Source organism: Ochotona princeps, chromosome 30 (assembly GCF_030435755.1).
Source record: "Ochotona princeps isolate mOchPri1 chromosome 30, mOchPri1.hap1, whole genome shotgun sequence".
Taxonomy (NCBI): Eukaryota; Metazoa; Chordata; class Mammalia; order Lagomorpha; family Ochotonidae; genus Ochotona; species Ochotona princeps.
In genome coordinates, this window is record NC_080861.1 from 4,094,625 (window position 1) to 4,107,284 (window position 12,660).

A 12,660-nucleotide genomic window follows, 5' to 3' on the forward strand; every position below is an offset into this window, starting at 1 on the left:
GAGATCAGCTCAGCCAATGCTCGACTCCGGCTTTTACCCCCACAACCAGAAGGGCCAGAGCAGAACCCGCATGTGCCATCCAAGCCACAAGGGACGCCCACTTACCCGCCGTGTCCCCGATTCTGCATTCCTTCCAACAAAGCCTCCATTACCAAATCCCCTTTGTTTTGGCAACTGGGAAAAAAGGGGGAAAAAAGTCATGAACAATTCATGAGAAAATCCATTCCGTTAAAGTTCTAACCATTCCAACTCACAACCTGAGAGTGTAAACCAAGGCATTAAAAATAGCAATGAAGAAATAAAAGGCAGTGATTCAGAATATGAACTGTAGGGCCCGGCGGCGTGGCCTAGCAGCTAAAGTCCTCGCCTTGAACACACCAGGATCCCATATGGACGCTGGTTCTAACCCCGGCAGCTCCACTTCCCATCCAGCTCCCTGCTTGTGGCCTGGGAAAGCGGTCGAGGACGGCCCAATGCACTGGGACCCTGCACCCGCGTGGGAGACCTGGAAGAGCTCCTGGCTCCCGACTTCAGATTGGCGCACATCGGCCATTGTGGCTCACTTGGGGAGTGAATCATAGGACTGAAGATCTTCCTCTCTGTCTCTCCTCTCTGTATATCTGACTTTGTAATAAAATAAATTAAAAAAAAAAAAAGAATATGAACTGTAGACACCAAGGACTTCAATGGCAATGAGGGCCAACCACACGTCCACCTAAAGGAACACCCACCATTCTCTGCACTCCTGCTGGACTCCCACACAAGGCCCAAGTCCTGATCAAGGCTGGGGAACCCACACAGCTTCCTTACAAAGGAAAGAAACGAACTGGGTTTCACACAGGCAAGGGGAAAAGCTGTAACACTGAGGCTGGGCTCAGCCTACCACAGAGGATGCTACTACCCTGGAGAGACAGGCCCAGGAGGCACCCCTCTGCCCTGAAAGTCACCAGGAACCTTCCTCTCTGCACCACACAGCTCCTGGTCCTTAGTGAGGGTGCCTACAGGAGGCACACTGCCCTGGGCCTTAGCAGGGGACTGCAGGAGGAGGCACACTGCCCTGGGCCTTAGAGGGGACTGCAGGAGGAGGCACACTGCCCTGGGCCTTAGCAGGGGACTGCAGCAGGAGGCACACTGCCCTGGGCCTTAGCAGGGGACTGCAGCAGGAGGAACACTGCCCTGGGCCTTAGCAGGGGACTGCAGCAGGAGGCACACTGCCCTGGGCCTTAGCAGGGGACTGCAGCAGGAGGAACACTGCCCTGGGCCTTAGCAGGGGACTGCAGGAGGAGGCACACTGCCCTGGGCCTTAGCAGGGGACTGCAGCAGGAGGCACACTGCCCTGGGCCTTAGCAGGGGACTGCAGCAGGAGGCACACTGCCCTGGGCCTTAGCAGGGGACTGCAGGAGGAGGCACACTGCCCTGGGCCTTAGCAGGGGACTGCAGGAGGAGGCACACTGCCCTGGAACAGCCCTTTCCACCTGTCCTGCTTCTAGTCTACCTCGCCCTCAGGGCGGCAATCAGCCCAGCTGGCGGCTGAACATACCCGCACCCAGGCCCCTTCCCCATGTGAGCTGCTCATGGCTGGACTACACAGAGGATGGAGAAGGGGAGGAAGCCCAAGTGCCATGAAAAGGGAAGGACGCTAACATCCCAAGTGCTCAAGTGGTGTAAGCCATTTCCCCCTCTGCTCTTCAGAATGGACATCAACCTCAGGCCACTCCAGAGAGAGTGCTCCTTACCCCGAGATGGAAAAGGTTTGACTCTGAACACAGCTTCTACATGGAAGCTCCGTCTCATTTAAACATTCGACTGCTTTGGGAAGTAGATTCCTTTACTCTGCACACAGGCCACTGTATAAACTAATGCAACACAGCCTTTCCAAGGAGTTAATAGGCCAGTATGGGACAGAAAAAAATCAGGCAAAAATGCTGCCTCTGATGGTCCCTGTGGTGACACCTGAACACCCCACTAGTCAACTTCTCCAGGTCATGCTTATCACAAGCATTAATGTATTCTGGTGATAGACAACACCTCAACGTATTTTCAGGATGACAGCCAATAATTCACACAAGTTAAGTCACTTAAAGCTCAAATTCCATGTCTGTACACATTGCCAGTTCAATCTTCGCAACACCCAAAAGACACAGGAAACGGGCTTGCAGAGCTGAACAACCTGACCACAGGATGCTGAGCAGCCCTGGGTCCGAGGCAAGGCAGAGGACTCAAGCCACAACTCGTGTGCAGCCTCGTGCGCTTCACCACACGCCACACTGCAGCACCAGCAGGTCTGTGCGAGCGCTTCCTGGCAGAAGACACAGCCGCACTGCACCGTGACACCACCATGGTCACCAGGCGGCAGCACCACAAACAGCAAACCATCGGAAATGGACACAGCGCTCTAGGAGCGAGACAGATTCTTGCTCGAGCAAGCTGCAGTGGGGAGGAGGGACCAGCAGCAGCCCCCCATGGAGAACAATCCCACCGCTGGGTAGCCCCCTCCCCACCTGCCTGGGCAACCACCACACCCACCATCAGCTTGCACTTTTCGGAGTACAGAGCAGAGCGGACAGCACCAACTTCTCGCACCAGCCTGACCTGAACTCTGACCTATGTGCAGTCACCCTGGCGCTCTGCACTGCGGGTGGCGGGTGGCAAGCCAGGCACAGTCCACTTCCTTTGTAATGATAAATCCCACTTGATAATCTGATGTTCCTTGTCACACATGGCTAAATGGAAATGTGGCGCCCTACATTTGGTGTAATCTTACTTATTCCTGCAGTTACACCAAGACAACAAACCTGCACCCTGAAAGGAGGCCCAGGGAGCCCAGCTCTGGCAGGTGCAGCCATCCGGGCAGTGGACAAGTGGACAGGAGGTCTCCGAGTACCTGCCTCTCTGTGTAGCTCTTTCAAACAGATAAATAAATCTTAAAAGAAAAAACTAACGAGCAAGAAAAACACTTTTTAAACCTTATGGGGGAAAAAAAGATACATGCAGATGCAGGAGGCAGATCTTCAAAATGGAATATGCTGGAATTTAAGAACCAGAACAGAGGCCAACAATGGCTCAGTGGCTAAATCATCGCCCTGTAAACACTGGGATCCCATATGGGTGCCGGTTTGTGTCCCAGCTGCTCCACTTCCCATCCAGCTCCCTGCTTGTGGCCGGGGAAAGCAGTAGGGGAGGGCCCAAAGCCTCGGGACCCTGCACCTGCATCAGAGACCCAGAAGAAGCTGCTGACTTTGGACCAGCTCTGCTCTCAGGGGAGATCAGCAGACCAGCTCTCAAAATAAAAATGAAGTTGTATTAAAAAACAAAAAACAAAAACAAACAAAAACGCACTTTCAAATTATGACTCAAAATCTAGGAAGGACTACAAATTATGAACACAGGAAAATTACCTTTTACATGGAAAGAAAACACCACGAGCAAAATAAACAGAAAAGCAAGAGGCTCATTTGAAAGCCTAATAGCAATGGGTTAATTACTTAGAAGCGTCTATCAAAACTTATGAAAAAAATCACCTAAAGAAAAATAGGCACCTCACTATAGAAATGCAAATTTCCTTCACCATAAAAGCCGGTGTGTCCCTACTGTGGCCACTGTGACCAAGGAACAAAGGCTCTTTGGAGACCAGAACTATCAAAACCACTGGTCAGCTCAAACACAGTTAAGAGCCAACTTAAGAAATAATGGTTACAATAGGTCCAAACAGTTAAAACACACACAAGCCTGTTCAGTTCATGTTGATAACTTTTGAAAAAGGCAGAAACCCTCATGGTTACCTTCTGAGGTTGCTAGGCCACGAACTCATTACTGTGTTCTGAAAATAGAGGGAAAGAATTTAGCATTTTTTGGACTATCGTGTATAAATTCAATTTGGGGGTAGTCAAATGGCTAATGAGGGTAAGTTCTTTTTCCATACAAGATCCCCAGCTAACACTGAAGGAACGGTAAGATTAGAAAGATCACCACTTTGCAACCTCCGAATTGCAATAACGGCTACACGGGATCTAAACCCATCCGAGAGGCTTCTGGGGAACTTGACTGTGAAAGGACTGGGCTACATCTGAACCCTGTGGCCACAGCTCAGTCATAGCACAGAACTTCCTGATAATGCCATAGGAAATGCTACAATGTTCAAACTGCAACCACAGGAGAGCCCGTAGCCGCTAACCACCTGCAATGTGGCTACTGCTTTGAAGGAGCATCAGCAGCTTCAGGCAGCTGCGCTGTGTCACTCGGCTTTGTGCAAGCACAATGGGGAGGCGTCTTAGGAGAGATTTCAGGGTCTAACAACCAAACACAGAGGTAGAGCTCTGCGTGAGGTCACGGGAGGGCTCCTTGGCAGTCTTGATTTCTAAGGGCCAGCCCCGTTCACCTTGGGCGGAGCGGGGGTCGACAACCTGGTTCTTGGCGGCGGAAGGGGAGGGTGGTATAAAGGTCAGACATGCAAGGGCTCACCCTGGCGTGAGCTGCACTTCAAGGCCACCGACAAAGTGCATTAAGAGACAGAGCGGACCACACAGATGACAACAGGAAGGACTAAGCACAGGCCGGTACAACCGACTGAAGCCACTCCTGCCAACAACCTGGACTGGGCGTGGGTGGTGGTGGGGAGGGGGCGGTGCCACAGGGTAACCAGGGCAGCGCACTCCAAGCCCAGCCAAGCTACCCCAGGAAAACAGGGGGGGTGGCCTTGGGCGCGGGAGGACTGCACGGAGGGCGTCTGAGACGGGTTCTGGGGAAACTGGGCGTTTCCAGCAGCGTGGCGCGCCGGCATCAGCCCTCTCTGCTCTGCCCTTTCAAAGACCTCCTAGGGTCTTCCAGAACGTTCGAGGCCCAGGTGTGACTGCCGCCCCACTGCCCCGGCGCCTTTGCTTCTCCCTCCTGGGCCGCTCCCCGACCTCCCGCCGGCCTGCGGGGACGGGGCTGACCTCCGAAGCGGGCCGCTCGCCGCAGCGCACCGGGCCGGGGCCTCCTCCGCGGGGCCACATGGCGCGGGCGGCGCGGAGCCGGGCCTGCGGGGGCGGGCCTGCCGGCTGCGGGGCTGCTGCGGACGGCGGTGCCGGGCCCTGCGGCGGCCGCGCGGACTGCGGCACCGGCTCGGCCAGGGCCTCCGGACACGCCCGCCCCGGGCCGGCCCCGACGCGGGAGCGGTTACACAGCCGCGAGCGCGTGCCCGACGGCCTTCCCGGCGTTACCTGGGGCCGAGCGCGCGCACGCCGCCTGACGTCCGCCCACGGGCTCCCCCTCCACGAGCACGGATGGGCCCGCCCACATCCGGGGATCGCGGGGAGCGCGACGCCGCCGACGGCCCGGCTGCGGGTAAGGGAGCCCTGCGTCCGTCACCCCGGTTCGGGCGCGATTCGGTCCGGTTCGTTCGGTACCGTCGCTCCTCGGCCTGCGCTTGGCGGCCGAGGCCGATACCGATGCCTCACGTGGCCTTCGGCGTCGTTTCTTGACGTGCACGGGGCGGAGGGTGGGAAGGGACTGACGTGGCGCCCGCAGGCCTCCCCCCTCTGCTCCGTACTTGGTATCTCCTCGTCTCGGGGCGGAAGTCGCAGCTGCGGTTCCGCTTCCTGGATCCGGTAGGCGGTGGCCTGCGAGGGTCATTCTTAGCGTTAGAAAGGGCTGTGAGTTAGCTGAGAAAACAGAGTGAAGGACAAGTGGAGGCTGGCAGGTGCTTGGCGGGAGAGTGGCCGAGGCCTGTGCAGTGCCCATCTTGAAGGTTCCCCGATCTTCTGGCCCTTGAGGGAGAAGCAAAGGCATTGCACCGTGGAAATGGGGTTATTGACCTGGAAGAGCTTACACGCTTGCGTCGAGTGGAGAAGAAAGAGTTGGCGTTAGCGATGGCGAAAGGGGCCCTTAAGTGCAGACGGTGTGAAATCCCCCGTAAAAGAGCTGCGTGGGCTCGCCCCGCGCGCAGCAAGCCGGGCCTCGAACCCCTGGCATGGTGGAAGGCGCCCTGTGTTGATTCTGCTCAATTCCCAGACCCCTCCAGGCATTAAGGATGTTGGGCCATTCGGAGTGAAGCCCCAGCCTGCAGGTGCCCCATGGCGGCCGGGCCCCGGGGACGCCCTGATGGCGCAGTGGGCTCGGGTGGGTCGGTTGGGGGATTCGTCTGGGGCTGGGTTCCGCTGAAGGCGTTGACTGTGGAGGCTGGCGTTTAATTCTGAGACCTGGGCGTGTGCCGGGGCAGCCCTCACCCAACGCCACGGGGCACCCTGCAGTAAGGGGTCGGAATCGAGGATCCGTAAGGGCCCAGGCAGGCAGAGAGGGGCTTCACAGAGGCCAACAGTGTGACGGGATTGGATGGCTTTGGAAGGCCGACAGGTGGGAAAGAGCCTGCCGAGGAGTCACTGGTACCCCATGTCCACGCCACAGTCCCAGGCGGTCCTGTCTGAGCAATGGGTGGGGAAGCTGACCTGACCTGAGCTCACAGGGTGGAGTTGGCGCGGAAGCAAGCATCTGAAGACAGAAAGTGGACTGAAGACTTTATTTAAAACAAACGAAAGTGGACTCTGCGTGGGCCTGAGAAAATGGGCACCCGAGATGGGATCCCAGGCGACCGAGAGGGGTCTGCCTGTAGAGGCGGAGCGGGAGGGGCGCCTTCTGTGCGTGTTTCCTGAGTAGGCCCAAGTTCACTCCCCAAGTGGCCGCAATGGCCAAGCTGAGCCGATCCGAAGCCAGGAGCCTCTTCCAGGTCTCCATCAGCTGAACAGCTGGGAGGAGCTGGGTGGGCCATCGGTCCCGTGGGATCCAGGCCTCGAGGATGAACCCCTTGGCAGCAGAGGGCACGGTGGTGTCATGCCAGTGACGATGAGGCGGGACCTCAACGTGCAAAGAGGGAACCCGGGCCACCCCCCGCCCGGGCCAGCCAGGCCTTTGCATTCAGTTGAAATTATTCAACACCAGGCCTGGTAAGGGGCTAGGTCGGAGTCTTGGCCCTGGGCCAGACTGTGAAGAGAGACTGGGGTGGGGGGCCCGGGAGGCCCGCGCTGGGTCACCTCCATGTACTCCCCCGCAGACAGGTCGCTGCGGGCTCGGCTGCGGTCCTGGTTTCTAGGCTCAAGGATTTGGCGCTGGCCTTAGTCACAGCCCCGGTCAGTGTCCCCTGAGTCTGCCTGTCTCAGCGCCTGCGCCTGAGCCAGGTCCCATGGGACAAGAGTAGAAGTACAGGCAAGGCTCGCGAGCCTGGGGGTGGGCTGCCTGGGCCCCCTGGGCGGGAGGGTGGGCGCATGCAGGCGGGCAGGGGGCATGGCTGAGGGGCTCACCTGCACACTTCTCCCTGCCAGCCTGTCAGCAGGCCTGTGGCTAGCCAGCAAACACTGGGGCATTTGTCAGCTCCCCAGGTGGGAGCTGGGAGGTACTGTGGGTCTCCTTTTAAGTAGTTTGTCACCTGACCGTTGCTGGACCAGCCTGCCCCCACCTTCCCAGAAGCCTCGGGGTCTGGGATGCCAAAGGCCTGGGAGCACTGCTGCCGGCCTCGCTGTCTTCACTGTCACACTCAGGAGTAACCTCTGGCGCGCAGGTCTGACAGCACCAGCGCTGCACGACAATGGACAGTGAGGTCCAGCGAGACGGAAGGATCCTGGACTTGATCGACGACGCCTGGCGGGAGGACAAGCTGCCGTACGAGGATGTCACCATACCCCTGGTGGGTGACGGCCAGAACAGGGGGACAGGGGGTGCGCCGGGAAGGCAGAGAAACCCAGACGGTGGTGTTGCCCAGCTCAGGACACCTCTGGCAGCTCCTCAGCCCTGCTTGGTGTTTGCTGAGCAGTGTGAGAGAGAGAGCAGGCGTGGCCGACACGGCTGGGGTCTCACCAAGGCTTGGGATGCCACCCTGGGGAGCCAGGTTCCACCCGGCATACCACAGCCAGTGGTCAACCAGATGGCGGAAGCCCGTAGGGGGGGGGGAGGGAGCTGCGTCTGTGGCGCCCTCGCCTGGGCCTTGGCAGGGAGCTGGCGGCTGTGGACACACACGGGGTGCCCTGGGCAGGATCGCAGGTGCCCGGCTCTTCCTCTGCAGCGGCTGGGACAGTAGGCTCCCAGGGCTGCCTTTTCTGTCCCCATCTCTAACAGACTCTTAGGAAGCCCTCCGAGACAAAGTGACCGGGAGGTTTTGAGTATGTAACTGTTTATCAGTGATGTATTTCAAAGGCCTGACAAGGAACAAGGACAAACAGGGCTTGGGGACCGTTTGTGTTTAAAGCATGAGTGAGTGACATAAAAGTTAGAGGTTGTTGGCCTGTTGCTGCCAATTACAGAAGCAGGGAACAGCTCACCTACATTTCAATTTAGTATAGGACACTGGTGTGATGGCTCAGTTAGCTAATCCTCTGCCTGCAAGCGCTGGCATCCTCTGTGGGCACCAGTTGGGGTTCTGGCTACTGCGCTTCCCATCCAGCTCCCTGCTATGGCCTGGGAAAGCAGTGGAGGTAGGCCAGATCTTGCAACCCTGCGCCGCTTGGAAGAGGCTCCTGGCTCCTGGCTCCTGGCTTTGGATCAGCTCCACCAGGTGGGTGCAGACACGTGGCGAGTGAACCAGCAGATGGAAAATCTTTGTCTCTCCTTCGCCCTATAAATGTGCTTTTCCAGCAAGAATAGTAATGGCAGCACTGTTTATTGAAGACCAGTTCAGTGCCTTGACTAAAGTTGAAGACATACTTTATCTGTAACCCTTCAACCTACCCTGTAAGAGAAGGGGCGCTCGTGGAGAGAACGGGGAAGAGGGCGGTGTCCCTGCTGCCTGGCAGGTGGCAGCCTGATTCTACTGTCTTGTAATTCCAACACAGCTTACGTATCAGTCAGCTTTGCTGCATAGCAGATCCCTTGGGACCTTGGGGCCTTTGAACGGCACCTGCCGTCGCATGCGTGTGTGGCTCACCTGGAAGATCTGGGCTGGCAGGGTGTGCTCAGCTGGCCCCACTAGGCCTGCTTGCATTAAGCAGTGGGCCAACAGTCTGGCTGCAGCCTGGGAAGTCTTAGGGCAGTCTCACATGCTCTGTAGGCTGCCAGCCTGGGGTCCCAAGGTCGTGGCCTCTGCTGACCCAGCAGGCCAGCCCATACCTCTCAGTGTCGGGCGTTCAGAGTGTCCTTGTGCTGCGGCCGAGGGCTGGCCCACACGTTCCAGCTGCTCTGTGTTGGACACAGTCATGCACGTCTCACTCTCTGCCTTTGAGCAGGAGCGGCCGCAGATGGCTGCAGCCAACCCCAGACTGCACCGCCGTGAGCTGCGTTCTTTCACATTTAATCTTACTTTATTTGAAAGAGACAGAGAGCTTGCATCTGCTGATTCACTCCCAAGTGTCCGCAGCCGGCAAGAACCTGGAGTTCCGAGTGGATCTCCCACGGGGCCAGCAGGGCCCAAGCACCTGGCCCAGCATCGGCTGCCATGGGCAGGGAACCGAGCCTCAGTGGGGCACCTGTGCGGGGTTCGGGCACCCCAACCTGGGTGCCCATCACTGCGCCAGGGGCCTCGATTGCCTTTGTGCTTTCAGGCACCGTAACGTGCAAGGCACCCCACCCAAGGGAGAAATGAGGCCAGGCCACCTCCCTCTGCATGACAGTTCGTTCCCCGAGGAACTTGTGCCTTTAGTGTCACCTATAAGTAATTCTTAGCACCGATTTGGTTGTTTTTAATTTAAAGCTTCTGTTACTACTTTATGATAACTCATAGCTCTTTCCCAATCTGTGTGCTTGAATCTTGAGCTTGTGTTTGCACAGCGAGATGCATTGCTTCAAATGCAACAAAACAGGTGACTGTCAGTGAACTGTGGCACAGAATAGAGGTTCTGTGCTGACAGCTTAGGTTTCCATGTAAGCAAACAATCCCAGATTCTGCACTGTGGCCCAGAAAATGCTGCTGCTGCTGCTGCTCTCCACTAGGGGGAGATCTTGCACATCTTAAGTTCTTCCTCGCTGCCCGCCAGGCACCAACCTCGCGGTTCTAATTTTGGCCTACTGGACGCAGAACAGCTTAAGGAGACCTCTTAATTTTTTTTTTTAAGATTTATTTATTTTTATTAGATTTCAGAGAGGAGGAACGACACAGAGGAAGATCTTCCGTCTGCTGGTTCACTCCCCAAGTGGCTGCAACAGCCAGAGCTGAGCCAATCCAAAGCCAGGAGCCAGGAGCTTCTTCCGGCTCTCCCACGTGGGTGCAGGGTCCCAAGGCTTTGGGCCATCCTCGACTACTTTCCCAGGCCACAGGCAGGGAGCTGGATGGGAAGTGGGACTGCCAGGATTAGAACTGGCACCTGTATGGGATCCTGGCGTGTGCAAGGACGTTAGCCCCTGGGCTACCATGCCAAGCCCTTTTTTTTTTTTTTTTTTTAGGAGATTTATTTATTTCTGTATTTGACATCTTGCATCTACTGATCCACTACCTGAGTGCCCACAATATGCAGGTCAAAGCCAGAAGAAGTCAAAAACTCCTTCCTGGTGTCCCGAGGGGAGGCAGGAGCCCAGCCGCTTGGACCATCAGCTGCGAGCTCCCGGATGCAGTGGCAGGAAACCAGAGGGTGGAGGTGGGGTTCAGTCTGGCCAGTCCTGTATCGGATGCTGGAATCCCAAACCCAACTTCCTGTACCATGGTGTCTGACCCTGAGTACACTTTATGGGCCTAAGGACCATGCCAGCAAAGCTGGTATTTTAAAGGGCATTTTCTAAAAAAGAAAAAAAAAGTTTACTGTTGGTTCCTTATGGTGTTCCTAGGCAGAAGGGGTCCTGGAGGCCTGGCGTGTTGCTGGGCTCGGCAGTATTTCATCCTGTGAGTTGGCCACAGGTGTTTGAGACCTTTAAATGCTCTGCCCAGGTCACCCAGCAAAGGGTAGAGTGGCAGGCGTGGTTGGTGTCCAAACGCCTGTGCCCTCGCCCTTCCGCCACAGTGCCTGCCGCTGTGCCCACGGGGCGCCCAGAGGGGCTGGGCCGTGCACGCATGCGCGAGGCTCCTCGTGTCTCTGACTCCTTTAGGTACAGAGAACAGCTGTGCCTCAGCCCTTGTGGCATCTCAGTGAGCCTGCTCCTCAAGGTTGAGAAGTCAGTGCCGGGGCGGGCATCGGGCTCGGCAGGTGGGCGTTGCCATCTGGGTGCCTGCATCTCTTACCGGAGTGCCTGCCTGGGGCTCCTGTGCTCCCTGGGAAGGCAGAGAGGAGGGCCTGGGGCGCTGGACCCTGGCCGGATGCCTTGCTCGGCCAAGTCCCTTTGTTGTTCGAGCGTTTGGGGAGTGACCCAGCGGTCCGCCTCGCCCTCTGCCTCCTCCCTACCCGCTCCCCAACGCCACCTTTCAGACCCGATGACAGTTCCGTGTGGCTTTCTGAAGGAACCTGACCGCAGAAGGTCTGAGTGCCCTGCCTGTCCACTCTGCCTTTGCAGAACGAGCTTCCTGAGCCCGAGCAGGACAACGGCGGCACCACCGAGTCCGTGAGGGAGCAGGAGATGAAGTGGACGGACCTGGCCTTGCAGTGCCTGCACGAGAACGTGCCGCCGGTCGGAAACTGACCTCCGCACTCCACCCTCCCTCCCCCGCGGGTTTTTGTTTAAACAATACATGCATACTAAGCATTTTCTTTCCGTTTCCTCATTCCAATCTGTGCTACGTCAGCACTCAGAAACATACACGGCCCTGGCTTGCACAGTGAAACGCAGAGCTCCTCACCAGGAGGCGCGGACCGTCCTGGCAATGCAGAGCGCTCATCTCAGGCCTAAAGCTGTATCGCGCTCGCCTGTGTTTGGATGCGATTGATTAAACCTTGACCGTTTTACTCTAACATTTCCCAAGCACTTACTGTGCTTGATCTTAGCAAACAGAAAGCAAGGGAAGAGGAAGCCGGGCTGGCACGATGGCTCAGTGGCTAAATCCTCACTTTGCAAGTGCTGGGATCCCATATGGTTGCTGGTTCGTGTCCCGGCAGCCCCACTTCCCATCCAGTTCCCTGCTTGTGGCCTGGGAAAGCAGAGGATGGCGCAAAGCCTCTGGACCCTACAGCCATAGGCAACACCTGGAAGAAGCTCCTGGCTCCCCATTGACTCAGCTCAGCTCCAGCCGTTGCAGCCTTGGGGAGTGAACCAGCAGGTGGAAGAGCCTCTCCCTCACTCTAAATCTGACTTTCCAATAAAGGTCAGTAAGCAAAGGTGGCCAGTCGTGAGGACAGCTGCCAGCTTCCCCACTAGGAGCACCGAGGACACGGGCCCTTCAACTGCTGCAGCTACACCCACCCATTCACTGGGTCCCTCACTGCAGCACCGCCACACCAGCTCCAGGCTCCTCCTTTGGTGCTGCTGGTACATCCTCCGTGTAAAACCTCCTGGGACCCACCCCGTCCTGAAAGGGGAAGAAAATGCTGTCTGAACACCTGGGCCTTCTGAGTGTTGGCCTGGTTTCTTTCATTGAGACAAAGAACTGAAATAATTTTTATTAGAAATCAGAGTCATGAGACAAACAAAAACCTCGACCTGTTAGAAAGCTTGTCGCTTTGCTGCCATGAGAAACGTGGTCACTGATTTCCACTAAGGTCAGTACAGATGGACCCCAGACGGGATGATTTCGTGTTCATGCAGTGTAGCCCCCGCAGGGGGCGCTCTGCTGCTGCTAGAAGGTTTTACTGCCAGGCTGCTCTATCTTAGGACACCGTGAAATGAAACCGGGAGTAAATG

General features: G+C 56.9%; 2 protein-coding genes across 9 annotated transcripts in view; one reads left to right on the forward strand and one right to left on the reverse strand.

The window, feature by feature from the left end:
• The window catches only part of CEP63 (centrosomal protein 63), a 35,016-nt gene extending 29,663 nt beyond the window's left edge, over nt 1-5,353 (reverse strand). For 4 of the 8 annotated variants that reach the window (XR_009244415.1, XM_058657075.1, XM_058657072.1 and 1 more), the window contains exons 1-3: nt 4,935-5,082; nt 3,783-3,820; nt 106-174 (exon numbers count right to left, since the gene is read on the reverse strand). Coding sequence is in view for 7 of the 8 variants with exons in the window: in XM_058657075.1 (XP_058513058.1) it covers nt 106-174; nt 3,783-3,820; nt 4,935-4,994 (167 nt within the window). In the remaining variant the exon portion in view is untranslated. Of the gene's footprint in view, nt 1-105; nt 175-3,782; nt 3,821-4,934; nt 5,141-5,201 lie in introns of those variants that run through there. The other 4 variants (XM_058657078.1, XM_058657073.1, XM_058657076.1 and 1 more) reach the window with 3 other exon arrangements.
• A 2,178-nt stretch (nt 5,354-7,531) lies between these two features.
• Nucleotides 7,532-11,529, forward strand: ANAPC13 (anaphase promoting complex subunit 13). Its single transcript, XM_012927891.2, has 2 exons — nt 7,532-7,657; nt 11,380-11,529. The coding sequence occupies exons 1-2, from the start codon at nt 7,559-7,561 to the stop codon at nt 11,503-11,505; spliced, it is 225 nt and encodes a 74-aa protein (XP_012783345.1). The 5' UTR covers nt 7,532-7,558; the 3' UTR covers nt 11,506-11,529.
• Nucleotides 11,530-12,660: the final 1,131 nt, after the last annotated feature.